Source organism: Aythya fuligula, chromosome 17 (assembly GCF_009819795.1).
Source record: "Aythya fuligula isolate bAytFul2 chromosome 17, bAytFul2.pri, whole genome shotgun sequence".
In the NCBI taxonomy this organism is placed as follows: Eukaryota; Metazoa; Chordata; class Aves; order Anseriformes; family Anatidae; genus Aythya; species Aythya fuligula.
Window position 1 is genome coordinate 4,299,678 of NC_045575.1, and position 10,618 is coordinate 4,310,295.

At 61.0% G+C, this 10,618-nt stretch overlaps 1 protein-coding gene across 1 annotated transcript; it reads right to left on the minus strand.

The window, feature by feature from the left end:
* Window positions 1-830: 830 nt before the first annotated feature.
* LOC116496367 (proline dehydrogenase 1, mitochondrial-like) lies at window positions 831-10,410 on the minus strand. The gene is made up of 14 exons (XM_032199401.1): window positions 10,351-10,410; window positions 10,014-10,222; window positions 5,961-5,995; window positions 5,468-5,620; window positions 5,300-5,364; window positions 5,048-5,164; window positions 4,839-4,918; window positions 4,471-4,552; window positions 3,917-4,009; window positions 3,677-3,823; window positions 3,330-3,505; window positions 3,140-3,238; window positions 2,943-3,031; window positions 831-1,867 (listed from the first exon to the last, which is right to left on the minus strand). The coding sequence occupies exons 2-14, from the start codon at window positions 10,169-10,171 to the stop codon at window positions 1,680-1,682; spliced, it is 1,482 nt and encodes a 493-aa protein (XP_032055292.1). The 5' UTR covers window positions 10,172-10,222; window positions 10,351-10,410; the 3' UTR covers window positions 831-1,679.
* Between the last annotated feature and the right edge of the window lie 208 nt (window positions 10,411-10,618).

The window sequence follows — 10,618 nt, forward strand, 5'->3', positions numbered from 1 at the left end:
AGGGCTTAGCCAGGTCACTGTGCCCAGAATTACATGTAAGAGGGGTGGTTGCTGTTTCTGTCTGAGCATGGGTAAAGGTTGCTAGGAGCACAGGGCTTTGGGGTGTTGCACCAGCACCCAGGCTTGCAAGGCCATCCAGCACCTTGTGCAGAGAGCAGGCAGCACCCTGCACCCATCATCCCTGCACCCATCACCCCTGCAGACAGCAGCCTGCACCAGAGACGTGCTGCAGAGCTGCCTGGAGGTGCATGATTAACTTTTGCAATAGTTAACTTTTGCTCCCTGTGCCCACATCCCTGGGCTTGGAGGGTGCAGGGAGCTTTGGGTCTTGGCATCTTGAGCCATTTCTTCATGCATCCTGAGTCGTTCACTCCACAACAAGCAGAAGGGGCCAAAGAGGTGGTCAGGAGCAGGGATCACGTCTCCTCTTCTCCCAGGAGCCCGGCTGCTACCTGCACCAGCACCCTGCTTTTAAACACCCGCAGCTCCAGAGCCCCTGCCCCAACCTGTAGTCACGCTGCCTGCCCCTCCGGGTGCTCGGAAAGGCAAAACCAGGAGACAAAATAAAATAAAAATAAAAAATAATAATAATAAAAAAAACGGAGACAAAGCAATAAGCAAGCGTAGCTGGAAAGCCTAAACATCCCCCTTCACCCCTTGGGCTTTCAGAGAAGGAACCGCGAGGGAGGCGAGGGGGGACGGGGACCCCGGGCGGGCAGGACCCAGCCCGAGGGGGGACCCCCGGGTGCCGCCGCGGATGCTGCCAGCCCCTCCCGCTCGGTTCCGCAGCTCCCCCTGGGGATGGCTCTAGGAGAGGCAGGAACAAGAACAGTCACGCTTTAATTATTGCCATTCTCTGACAAATCCAGTGTCCAGTAGCTGTCCGGATTTCCCCTTCCCACAGCACAGCTCCGGCCCCACGCACGTCCCCGCAGCGTTTGGGGTAGTACAAGGATGGGGCCCGGCGGCTCCTGCTCCCTCTCTGGATGTGTGCCCCAGGGCCAGTGCTGCTGCAAGAGGCTGAGACCGAGAGCCTGGGGAGCTGTGGCTCTGCTCAGCCCAGCAGGATGGGGCAAAAGCTTAGGCTTGCCCCAAGTGAGCAGGCAGCAGGGCTCCCCTTGTGTCCCAGCCACCTCTGCATGCCACTTTCGCTGCTAAATTCAGCCTCTGCTGGACCTTCCACAGAGCTGGAGCCTGGTGATAATCCTCAGGCCCTTCTTCTGGCCCAGGGAGGGCTGGGGAAAGCTGAGCCACCCCGTGGGCTTTGGACGTGTGCCACGGAGTTGGTGGCAAAACCTCCCCGTTCCCTGCGCTCGGAGGGCAAAACACCAGGACAGTATTGGCCAAGGCTGGTGGGGAAGGGAAGGGCTGGCAGGGGAGCACCAGCATGTGCTGGGAGGGGAAGATCTGCTCGCTCTGGGCTCCCAGTGCTGGGACGGCAAGGGGGATGTCCCTTGGGGCACTGCCCGCTGGGGCAGCCCTACAGTAGTGGCCTCCCGAAGGAGGATGGGGTTCAAACAGCAACAGGAGAACATCGCCTCCCCAGGCAAAAGCCTCAGAGGAGGGGGAAAAACAGCAACAAGGAAGTTAGTGGGTTAGTGGTTACACACGAAGGCACGAGAACCCTGTACCCAGGCACCAGCTGAGCCCAGCACTGGATGCTGGGGGGCTGGAGGGGGTCAGGGGTTGGGGCTGAAGATGGTGCCCGCAAAGAGCCGTCGCTTGAACTCCCTCCAGAGGAGATCCCGCTCCTGGTTTGCTCTCTGCATGAAGCCCCTGTTCTCCTGGGCTCGGCGGGACAGGTAGGGCAGCACCTCATCCACCGGGCCGTAGGGCACGTACTTGTAGACGGGGAAACCAGCCTGACCTGGAGGAAGAGAAGGGGATCGTGGAGAGCCCTGAGGTCACCGGCAGCCCTGGGAATGCCGGCAGCCAGGGCTGGGCCAATTCAAGAAGCATTCAAGCAGAAACATCAAGTTAACACATTTTTCCAGCATGACCAGAGGAGGCTGCAGATGCACAGCCAAGCCCTGTGTACTGGGGGAACTCCAGGACAGAGCAGCATCCGTGCTGGACAACTGCCCGGCCTGCCTCCTGCTGCTCTCCTGGCCTCAGGTCCCTGCTCCGGAGACCGGGATGGGGAGGGGGATCAGCCCTGACCTGCGAGTGCCTGTGTCTGGGCCTGTCTGTGGGGTACAGGGGTCACAAAGAAGCAGGGAAAGTCACCTCAGGTGTCAGGGAATATGCGAGAAGCCCTGGGCTGGAGCTGGGAACCCCACACTGGGTGCCAGAGCTGGCGGTGTGGTGGCAGTGCAGGGGCACAGCCGCCCAGAGAAGGGGCCCTGATACAGGACAAAGGTCTGGGCATGTGGCTGACAGGGGGACCTTGCCGCAGCTGAGCCAGTCCGCATAGCAAAGAGCTCTGGCTCCCACGACACCAGCATCTACCAGCAGCCCCATTTCAGCTCGTGGCCTGAAGGAGGAATTCCCCCATCCTGCCACCATGGTCTCACTGGATGCTCAGCTGGACCCCACCTCAAAAGTCCTTATCTATACCCTCCCTCTCCATAACTCTGTGCAGGTGTCCCAGCATGGACACAGCCACGGAAGAGGACTAATCCATCCCACCACAGCACAGCTCTGCTGGTTACCCTTTCATGCAGGAGCTTTGAAACCTGTTGGTCTCCCCCCTACACACTCCCTGCGGCACCCAGTGTTTTCCAGGTCAGGGCTCCTTCCTCTGCCAGTGCCATCCTCTCCTGGGCTTCACCACTTCTGCCCAGGCAACAAGAAACCGTCTTCAGCCTTGTGACAACCCACAGCCCAGCTCCACCGGCCCTTCAGGGCCCACAGCAGGCCAAAGAGACCTCAGGGTGAGCATGGGACAGGAGCACATCTGCCACGTCCCCCCTGCTCCCAGGTACTGGAGCTTCAGCACTCACCCAGGGGGAAGGTGATCTGGTCACACATGCCCAGCAGCTGCCCAAAGCAGACCTTCTTCTCCGAAGGATGGATCCCAAGCTCCATCATCCTGCAAGCCAAACCTTGGTGTTAGGAAAAGAGCAGAGACAGCGCTGCCACTGCGTGCCCCACATCCCACTTGAGAGCAAGGCACTGACCCCTCCTCGCCAGTCCCCACCTCCGCAAGGTGAATTTGATCGTGTCCTCGTTGTGAGATGCCACCATCACACTGGCTTTCTGGCTGTGCTTGATCTCCTCCAGGATATAGTCTAGGCACCTGCAGGGAAGTGTGGGGTCATGCGGGGCGGGTGTCCAAGCCCAAACCTGGTGGGGAGGGAGGTGGGAACGTGGCTGGGGCAGGTCCCTACCTGTGGTACATCTCGTTGGTCTTCTCATAAGTGGGGTTGATGGGATCCTCATAGCCAAATTTTGCTGCTCTCTCCCGCTCCTGCTCCATGTAGGCGCCGCGGACCAGCTTGGTGCTGAAGTGCCAGCCCTCCCGGCGTGACAGCTCCACATCCACAGTCACGTTGTTGTAAGCCTCCTGGGAGGAGGTGGCAGAGACAGCATAGGCTCATCACATCAGTGCCATGGAGCCAGCCCCAGGATCACACCAAATGGACCAGAGCATCACCAAGGTGCTCATCCAGCTGCTCCAGCAGGTCCCTTCCCTGCTGTGTGCTCCGGAGCCTGCACAACTTCTGCCAGCCCTCACCTTCAGGTAGCACTGGTAGGTGTTGAAGATGATTGCCCGCTCCCTGTTGAAGCGGCGCTGCATCTCCAGGGTGAGGTGGCTGATGGCTGGCTGGAAGTAGCTCTGCTCTGCGTCCACCATCAGCCTCACGCCCGTCTCCGTGGCTCTCTGGTGGTTGAATGATGCAGGGTGGGCTGCTGGGGCCACCTGCCACTTGTCCCCCGCCCTCCACAGTGGCACCCAGTCCCAGCTTCCTCAGACCTTGGCGAGGATGTCCATCCGCTGCAGCATCCGTTTCATCTGCTGATCCTCCTCCTCGGTGAAGTGTGAGAACAGAGGCTCGAGCTGCCTGGTCTGAAGTGAGAAGAGCCCGTTCACCAGCTTGCCTGGGGAGCAGCACTCCAGGAGCTGCCCATGGGAGACAAATGCCCTGGGAAGCTCACCCCCAGTCCTTCTGCAAACTCAGCATCCCCCAACCACTGCAGCATGCGGGGTGCCTGCTCCACCAGCCTTGCAGAGCCTGGGGACAGCAGACACACACCCTGTGCCCCCCAAATGCCCCTCCAGCCAGCACAGATGCTCCTGTTGTCCCCCACCACCAGTTTCTTGGCACTGGCTACAGCTGCCAGATCCGCACAAAAGAGGCAAGGGGTGGTGGCCAATGGCAAAGACAGCAAAATCCCAAGAGGGAAGAGTCCATGCAGCACCCAAACTTGGAGCAACGGCTGGGGACCAGCGCAGGGAACAGGAACATTGGTAGTGCCCCCACTGTGGAGCTGGTCGGGGGGCAGAGCCTTGCCAAAGTGTGTACCCACCTTCATGTTGGGGATGAGCAGCGGCTTGGAGAGCTTGGTGCGGCTGTCGATCAGGCTGTTCCAGGCCAGCAGGTCCACAGTGCTGTGAGCAGGAAGCCAGGTCCATGCTGGTGACTTGGGGGGGTCTCTACCATCTCTCAGTCTCACCAGCAAACCATAGCCTGCTGCACGTGGCACCCCGACCCATCTTGTCACCTCCAACAAAAAAACCCTCTGCTTTCAGGGCCCCTGGTTTCTGCACCAGGCCAGCGCTGGTCTTTGAAGAATTCCCCTTGCTGCTGCCCAGCTGTCACAGGGACACGGTGAGGCTGGCCCAGGTCCCTCAGTGCCCCCACCCCACAACACCCAGCAGGTCATGGACAGCTTACCCGCTTGCACCCAGGTTCTCGCCCGTCAACCAGTGCTGGCTCTCTGCCTTGGTCGCGATGCCGAGGTTGGCCAGGGTCTCCTGCCACCAAGACGAGCATCAGTGCCAAGGAGATGTCAGACCCCATCAGAGGTGCCACAGGTCAGGGTTGCTCCGAGGACCTCCAGGGCCACCTCCAGCAGCACATCCCTTGGATATCAGCCCGCTCACCTGCAGCTTCTCCACCTCCAGCTTCATCTCCAGTGCTGTCCGCCCACCCTGGCCCTGCTCCATGGCCATTTGGTGGAAGAACCGCCGCCACTTCACCAGCACCTCCGAAAACTGCAGCTGTAGGGGCAGGACCCTGGGTGAGCTGCACAGGCTGCAGCCCAGGCAGCTCGGAGCCTTCTGCCACGCCAAGACTCTGAGGGATCATGCCCAGCACCCACATCATCCACGGCCCTGGCACCGAGGGGCACTCACCAGGAACTGAGGCCTTGCCAGCGCCGTCAGCTTGATGGCTGAGAAGCCGTCCTCTGAGCTGCCACCTGGAGAGAGCCACCATGGCACAGCTGGCCAGGACACCAGGGCAGGAGGGGGTGCGGGTGTCCCTGGAGTCCCCAGGACTGTGAGGACACACCGAAGGCTTACTTGAGGCATCGATGCAGCGGAGGAAAGTCTCCATGTGCTGGTCGCATTTGGCCTCATCGGCATAGAAATAGGTGCGGGGGCTGGCGACCCCGTTGCGGTGACTGCCAGATCCACGATGGGCATGGTGCTGCTTCTTCTCCCTCTGCTCTGCTCCTGCGGTGGAAAAGGCCAGAGAGAGGCCATGTAGCCCCTGTGTTGCCTCCAGTCCTGCCAGCCTCCCCGGGAAGCTCCTGCCATGGGCTCAGGGGAGAAGGAACCTGCTTTGGACCTCACAGGAGCCCACAAAGACACCCCAATATGCCCTCCCTGCTCTGCTGACTGAGCGGGAGCTCAGCCTTTGCTGAGAAGTGGGGCTGGCTGAGGACCTTCGTGTTCCTCCTTCAGCTCACGTAGGAGCTGGGCCCTTCCCCCATGCCAGGCCCGTGGTGCCTGGACCAGCTGGATGCTCTGGCAGATGCTATCTCCTGTGGGCAGGAGAGGCTGGGTCACTCACCTCCTCTCTCCTTCTCGGCTGCAGAGGTGCAGGAGCTAAGAAGAGAAACAGGGAAGATAAGGGCCAGGTCAGCAACCCCTCGCAGCCCCACGCTGGTGGCCAGGGCAGCTCCAAGGCTCCCCTGCTGCCAGCCTGGTGCTGGACCCTGCTCTTCCCTTGCCATCCCATCGCCAGTGGATCAAATGCTGCTCGGCATAAGCTCTGTTGGCAGCTCAGTTGCCCCAGATCCTCTCATGGAAAACAAGCGGGTTTCAGCATCCAGGCAAGTGCCACCTGGGGACCCTGAGGAGCACAGGGAGGATGCCCTGACCCTGGGTCCGGAGCTGCTCTCAGCACACCCAAGCCAGCTGTGGTTGAGGACACCCACCCCATGGCAAGGACAGAGTCAGCACTGGTGCTCCATCTCCATGGCTCTCACCAAACCTCATCCGAACACCTCCCGTCTCACAGGCACCAGTGACCAGACCACAAACTGAGGAGCTCTTTCAGAGCAGCTTGCATCAAGCCATAGAAACCCTGCTGCAGCTCAGCTGTCCCGCTCCTCTGCACCTTGGCATTAGTCAACAGCTTCCAAACACGGCCCCAGCTTTGGCTCCAGCCAACCTCGGATGTAATTTCAAGCCCAAGCCCCTTGCCACGGAGATAAAGGGCTCTGACAGCCCATGCTAGCGCCGGCCAAGTCATGAGTTCCTCCTGGAGCTCAAGCAGCTAAACCTCCTCTCTGACACCCTAAATCCAGCCTGCAGACAGCGGTCTTGCTGAGGAACCCTGCCAGCCCCTGGAAGGCAGCACAGAGCTGTCTTCTCCCAGGAGATCTCTCCCTTGTGTAACCCCAGAGTCACTGCCCCCAAATTGGCCATGCCCTATGGAGCCCCATGGGGAAATATGCTGTGAGTCGAGCCAGGGGACTTCCACGGGGGAGTGGGGACACGTGTTCACCCACGTGGAAACCCTGTGACAGGGATTAGGAGCTGCTGGAAGCACAAACAAGCAGAGACAAAGCCCTTCCGTCCGGCTGGAGGCTCCCTGGAGCAGCTTTGCTTTGCTCACAGTGCCGCAAAGCCTCGTGAGCCAGGGCAGACGCAGCCAGAGCTCGTGGGGATCTGTGGGTGCTGCGCTGCAACCCATTGTGCTCCATGCCTGGGATGCCCCTAGGATAACAGGTCAAGAAACTTGCTGCCCCTGAATATGAAGGGTGATAGAAGGAAAGGAGAGGAGACATCATGTGCTGAGGGATGGGATGTGGTAGCAAAGCCCCTGTCAGCTGAAAGGTCCCCTTGAAGCAGGCTCTGAAGCCCCAAGCACACCTTGATCTGGCATCCGAGGTGCTGGGGACAAGCAGCAGGAACAAAGCTCTCCTGCCCTGTGCAACTTAATTAGTAGAAAACACTCTTGAATTTCGAGTGTTTTGTATTCCTAAGGACAAACACACCCTTTCCAGCAGCATTCCTGCTGCATGACTGCATCGAGCCCATCAACCCTGAGGGGGGCATTCAAAACAGTGCCATGGTGCTCATTTCATTGTTCTGCATCAAACAAAATAAAGGAAGCTCCTTCCAGCTGAAGAAATAGCTCTTCCTGGATATCATCTGCTTTCTTTGAAATATTAGTCTTGGCTAACGAAGCTGTTGCTACAAGAAGCAAATGCTACAAGAAGCAGATGCCACTTAACCCAGCAGTAGTCAGCTTATACCTGGCCACAAGCCTCACCAGAGCAGGAAGCATCTCTGAACACAGCCCGAATGCTTTTTGCCAAGCTGCAGCTGGAAAGAAGCCACTTCTAAGACCTGCTCAGGACCTGGGAGCTCACACTTGCCCAGACAAGCACGCTGGTGCCACCACGCACAAGCCACGTGCTGTGGAGCCCAGAACAAACCAGGCCCTGTTTATGCTACAAAGCACGTGATGAAGAAAGCTCCAGTGGGATGCAAAGGCAGATGCAGTTCACCTCAGCCTCAGCTGTGGGCAAGCGTGACTTTCAACTTCAGAAGGTCCCAAGACCAAATCTGAAGAGAAGTGTGAAAGCAAGAGCATGCAATCCTGCTTTAACAAGGAAGAATCAGTGCAGTAGCACAGGGCAAACCTGCCTGCTGGATTGCTGTGCACAGGTAAAGTGGCTGACACAGGAGACTCAGGCTTTCAGTAAGTTTTTGATCAGGCTCAAGTAAGTTGTCTCAGGAAAAGCACAAAAGTTCCCCATGTCAGAAATACGGAGGTGATAATCCATTTCACCCTGGAGGTTACCAGGAGGGTGCCACGAGCCCAGTCTATTTGCTTTGCTCATCAGCAGGAGATGGGTCTGGCAGAGGGGATGAGGGAGAAGTTGTTCCTCAATTACCACATGAAAGGCAAGCCTTGTGGTTAGGGGAAGCCCACACTCAAACTACTGGTGAGGTCTAAAGCCTCGTAGGTAGGAATCAAGCAAAGCACTTGGCAGAAGACAGTCCTCCAAGCTTGCCCCACACACAAGTTGCCAGCAAACAGTAGCAGGACTGCCGCAGCACCTCCCTGCACAGCATCAGTTCAAATCCTCAGGTGAAGCAGAAAGCACCTTGTGCCCCCCAGGACCCACAGCACACCCTGGCGCAGCACCCGGCACCAGCACTGGGAGTTGGAGGATAAGGGGATAAGGTGTTTTGGGGTGGCTCATCAGCCAGGCTGGTTCATAATCTTGTGCTGGGGCAGACATCAGTGGTCCACACAAGAAATCGCTAGGGGAAGCAAAGTCTAAGCATGGTGAGGTGCTGCAGACACTCGGGGAGTCCAGAAGCATTCAGGGAACCTCTGCTGCAGGGGCAGGAGGGGCCCTGCCCACGTTAGCACAGCCACAGCCCAGCTCCTGGCGCAGGGTGGCCGTGGGCCAGCAAAGGACTGGAGCCTTCAAGGGGACCACGAGCAGCACCACGATGGGAGGGGGGGCTCTTCCTTTTTTCCCATGGGAAGCAAAGCCCACCCGTGCCCTACTAGGGGCTGGACCCCGTCCCAAAGCCCATGGGAATGGGCACAGCATCAGGCCGTGCTGCCTGCAGGGGACCTTTCTCCAGCTGCGTCACCGTGAGCTGGCTGCAGCTCTGCTACTCGCGCCTTGAGCACAGGGCCAAGGACACCCGTGACAAGCTGGCGGAGCGCTGGATGCCAGCCCAGGCGCTGCAGGACCCAGCCTGTGCAAGGCATGCAGGGGCACAGGCTCAGCGGGTGCCCGCCCCCCCCCGCACGCTGCTGTTCCTAGCTGGAAAACCGGTCGCAAGGAGCAGCCACAGCCCGTTGCTGGGGCAGCGAGGCATTTCCACTCGGTTATCTCCAGCTTGGCTGCAGGGGAGCAGGCTGTGCTGGAGGGCCCTGCACAGCAATTTGCGCAGGAGCTCAGCAAACAGCAGATGGCATCAGGAGGCCAGAAACCTGCCGGATGGGTCTGGTTTGCGCTGGAAAAGCCCCGAAGCACCCAGATGCGGGAAGAAAGCAGCTCCCGAGCCCGAAACCTCCAGTCCCGCACCTCCAAGCAGAGCAATAGCTTCGCCACTGAGCAGGACGCGGTGCCCTGCAACGACACCCGAGGCTGACCACCTGCGTGCCGTTTTTGCCATTTTTCCCTCCCCCACGCCTCGTCCATTTGCTGGAACAAATCGGGCACGGTGACACCGCGGCAGCAAGGGCTTGGCAGAGCCTCCCGTGCGGGATGCACAGGCAGCAGCACCCCCGGGGGACAACACCAGCAGCAGTCCCGTGCCCGCCACCCCCAAAACCTGCTCCGGCGGGGCCAGCAGAGCCCAGCCGCAGCTCGCCAAGCGCCAGCAGCCGCTCCCCGATAACAGCACCGGGCTGCGGCGGGGCGATAAGGGCTCCGGGACGGGGCGGGGGGGGGGGGGGTGGAGCAGCGCGCCGCGGGGCACGAGGCCCCCGTCGGGTGGCGGGGCCGTGACGCACGCGGGTTCCCGCGCGCCGCAGCCAATGGGAGCGAGGGGATGGGCGCGCTCAGCCAATAGGGACGCGGCCAAAACCCGCGCCCGCGCCCGCCGCCGCCGCCGCCGCCGCCGCCCCGGTCCCCGCGCTCACGGCTGCGGCTGGCGCCCGGCCGGCGCGGGGCCCAGGTCCTCCTCCACGCTGTAATCCAGCACGGTGCCCACGCCGAAGGCTCGGTTCCGGCGGATGAGCGGCTTGATGGCCTCCTGGTCCTCCCCGGCCACGAACTGCCCGTAGAAGGTCATCTTCATCAGCCGCTCGAACAGCGCCCGGCCCAGCACCCGCCGGCCGAGCTGCAGCAGCTGCGGGATACACGGACACGGCAGCTTCAGCGCCGGGCTCCGACACCCACCCCCTCACCCCCAAGACCCCCAAGGGGACCCCCGGGTCGGCTCCGGCATCCCCCGCCCCGCCCCACCCCGGTACCCACCTCCCGGTTGTGCTCCACCAGCGGCTCCACGGCGCACAGCCCCAGCACCAGCAGCCCCCGCAGCAGCTCGGCGCTGCTCTTGCTGCGGAACGCCTCCCGGGGGTCCCCAAAATCCACGGCGGGCGGCGGAGGAGGCACCGGCCGGGGACCGGGACCGGGACCCGAGGACCGGGGACCCCGACCCCTACCGGTAGCCGGCGGCGGGGTGGTGGCCCCGGGCACGGAACGGGGGGCGCCCCGGGGGGCGGCGGTGGCGCAGAGAGCCCGC

Bases quoted from the DNA above. Each gene is read 5' to 3' on its own strand.
- LOC116496367 (XM_032199401.1), bottom strand. From the start codon at position 10,171: ATGAAGATGACCTTCTACGGGCAGTTCGTGGCCGGGGAGGACCAGGAG. The intron at 4,919-5,047 runs GTGAGCGGGCTG...TCTTGGTGGCAG, and splicing joins TGGAGGTGGAGAAGCTGCAG to GAGACCCTGGCCAACCTCGG. The intron at 1,868-2,942 runs GTGAGTGCTGAA...CTCTTCCTCCAG, and splicing joins CCAGATCACCTTCCCCCTGG to GTCAGGCTGGTTTCCCCGTC.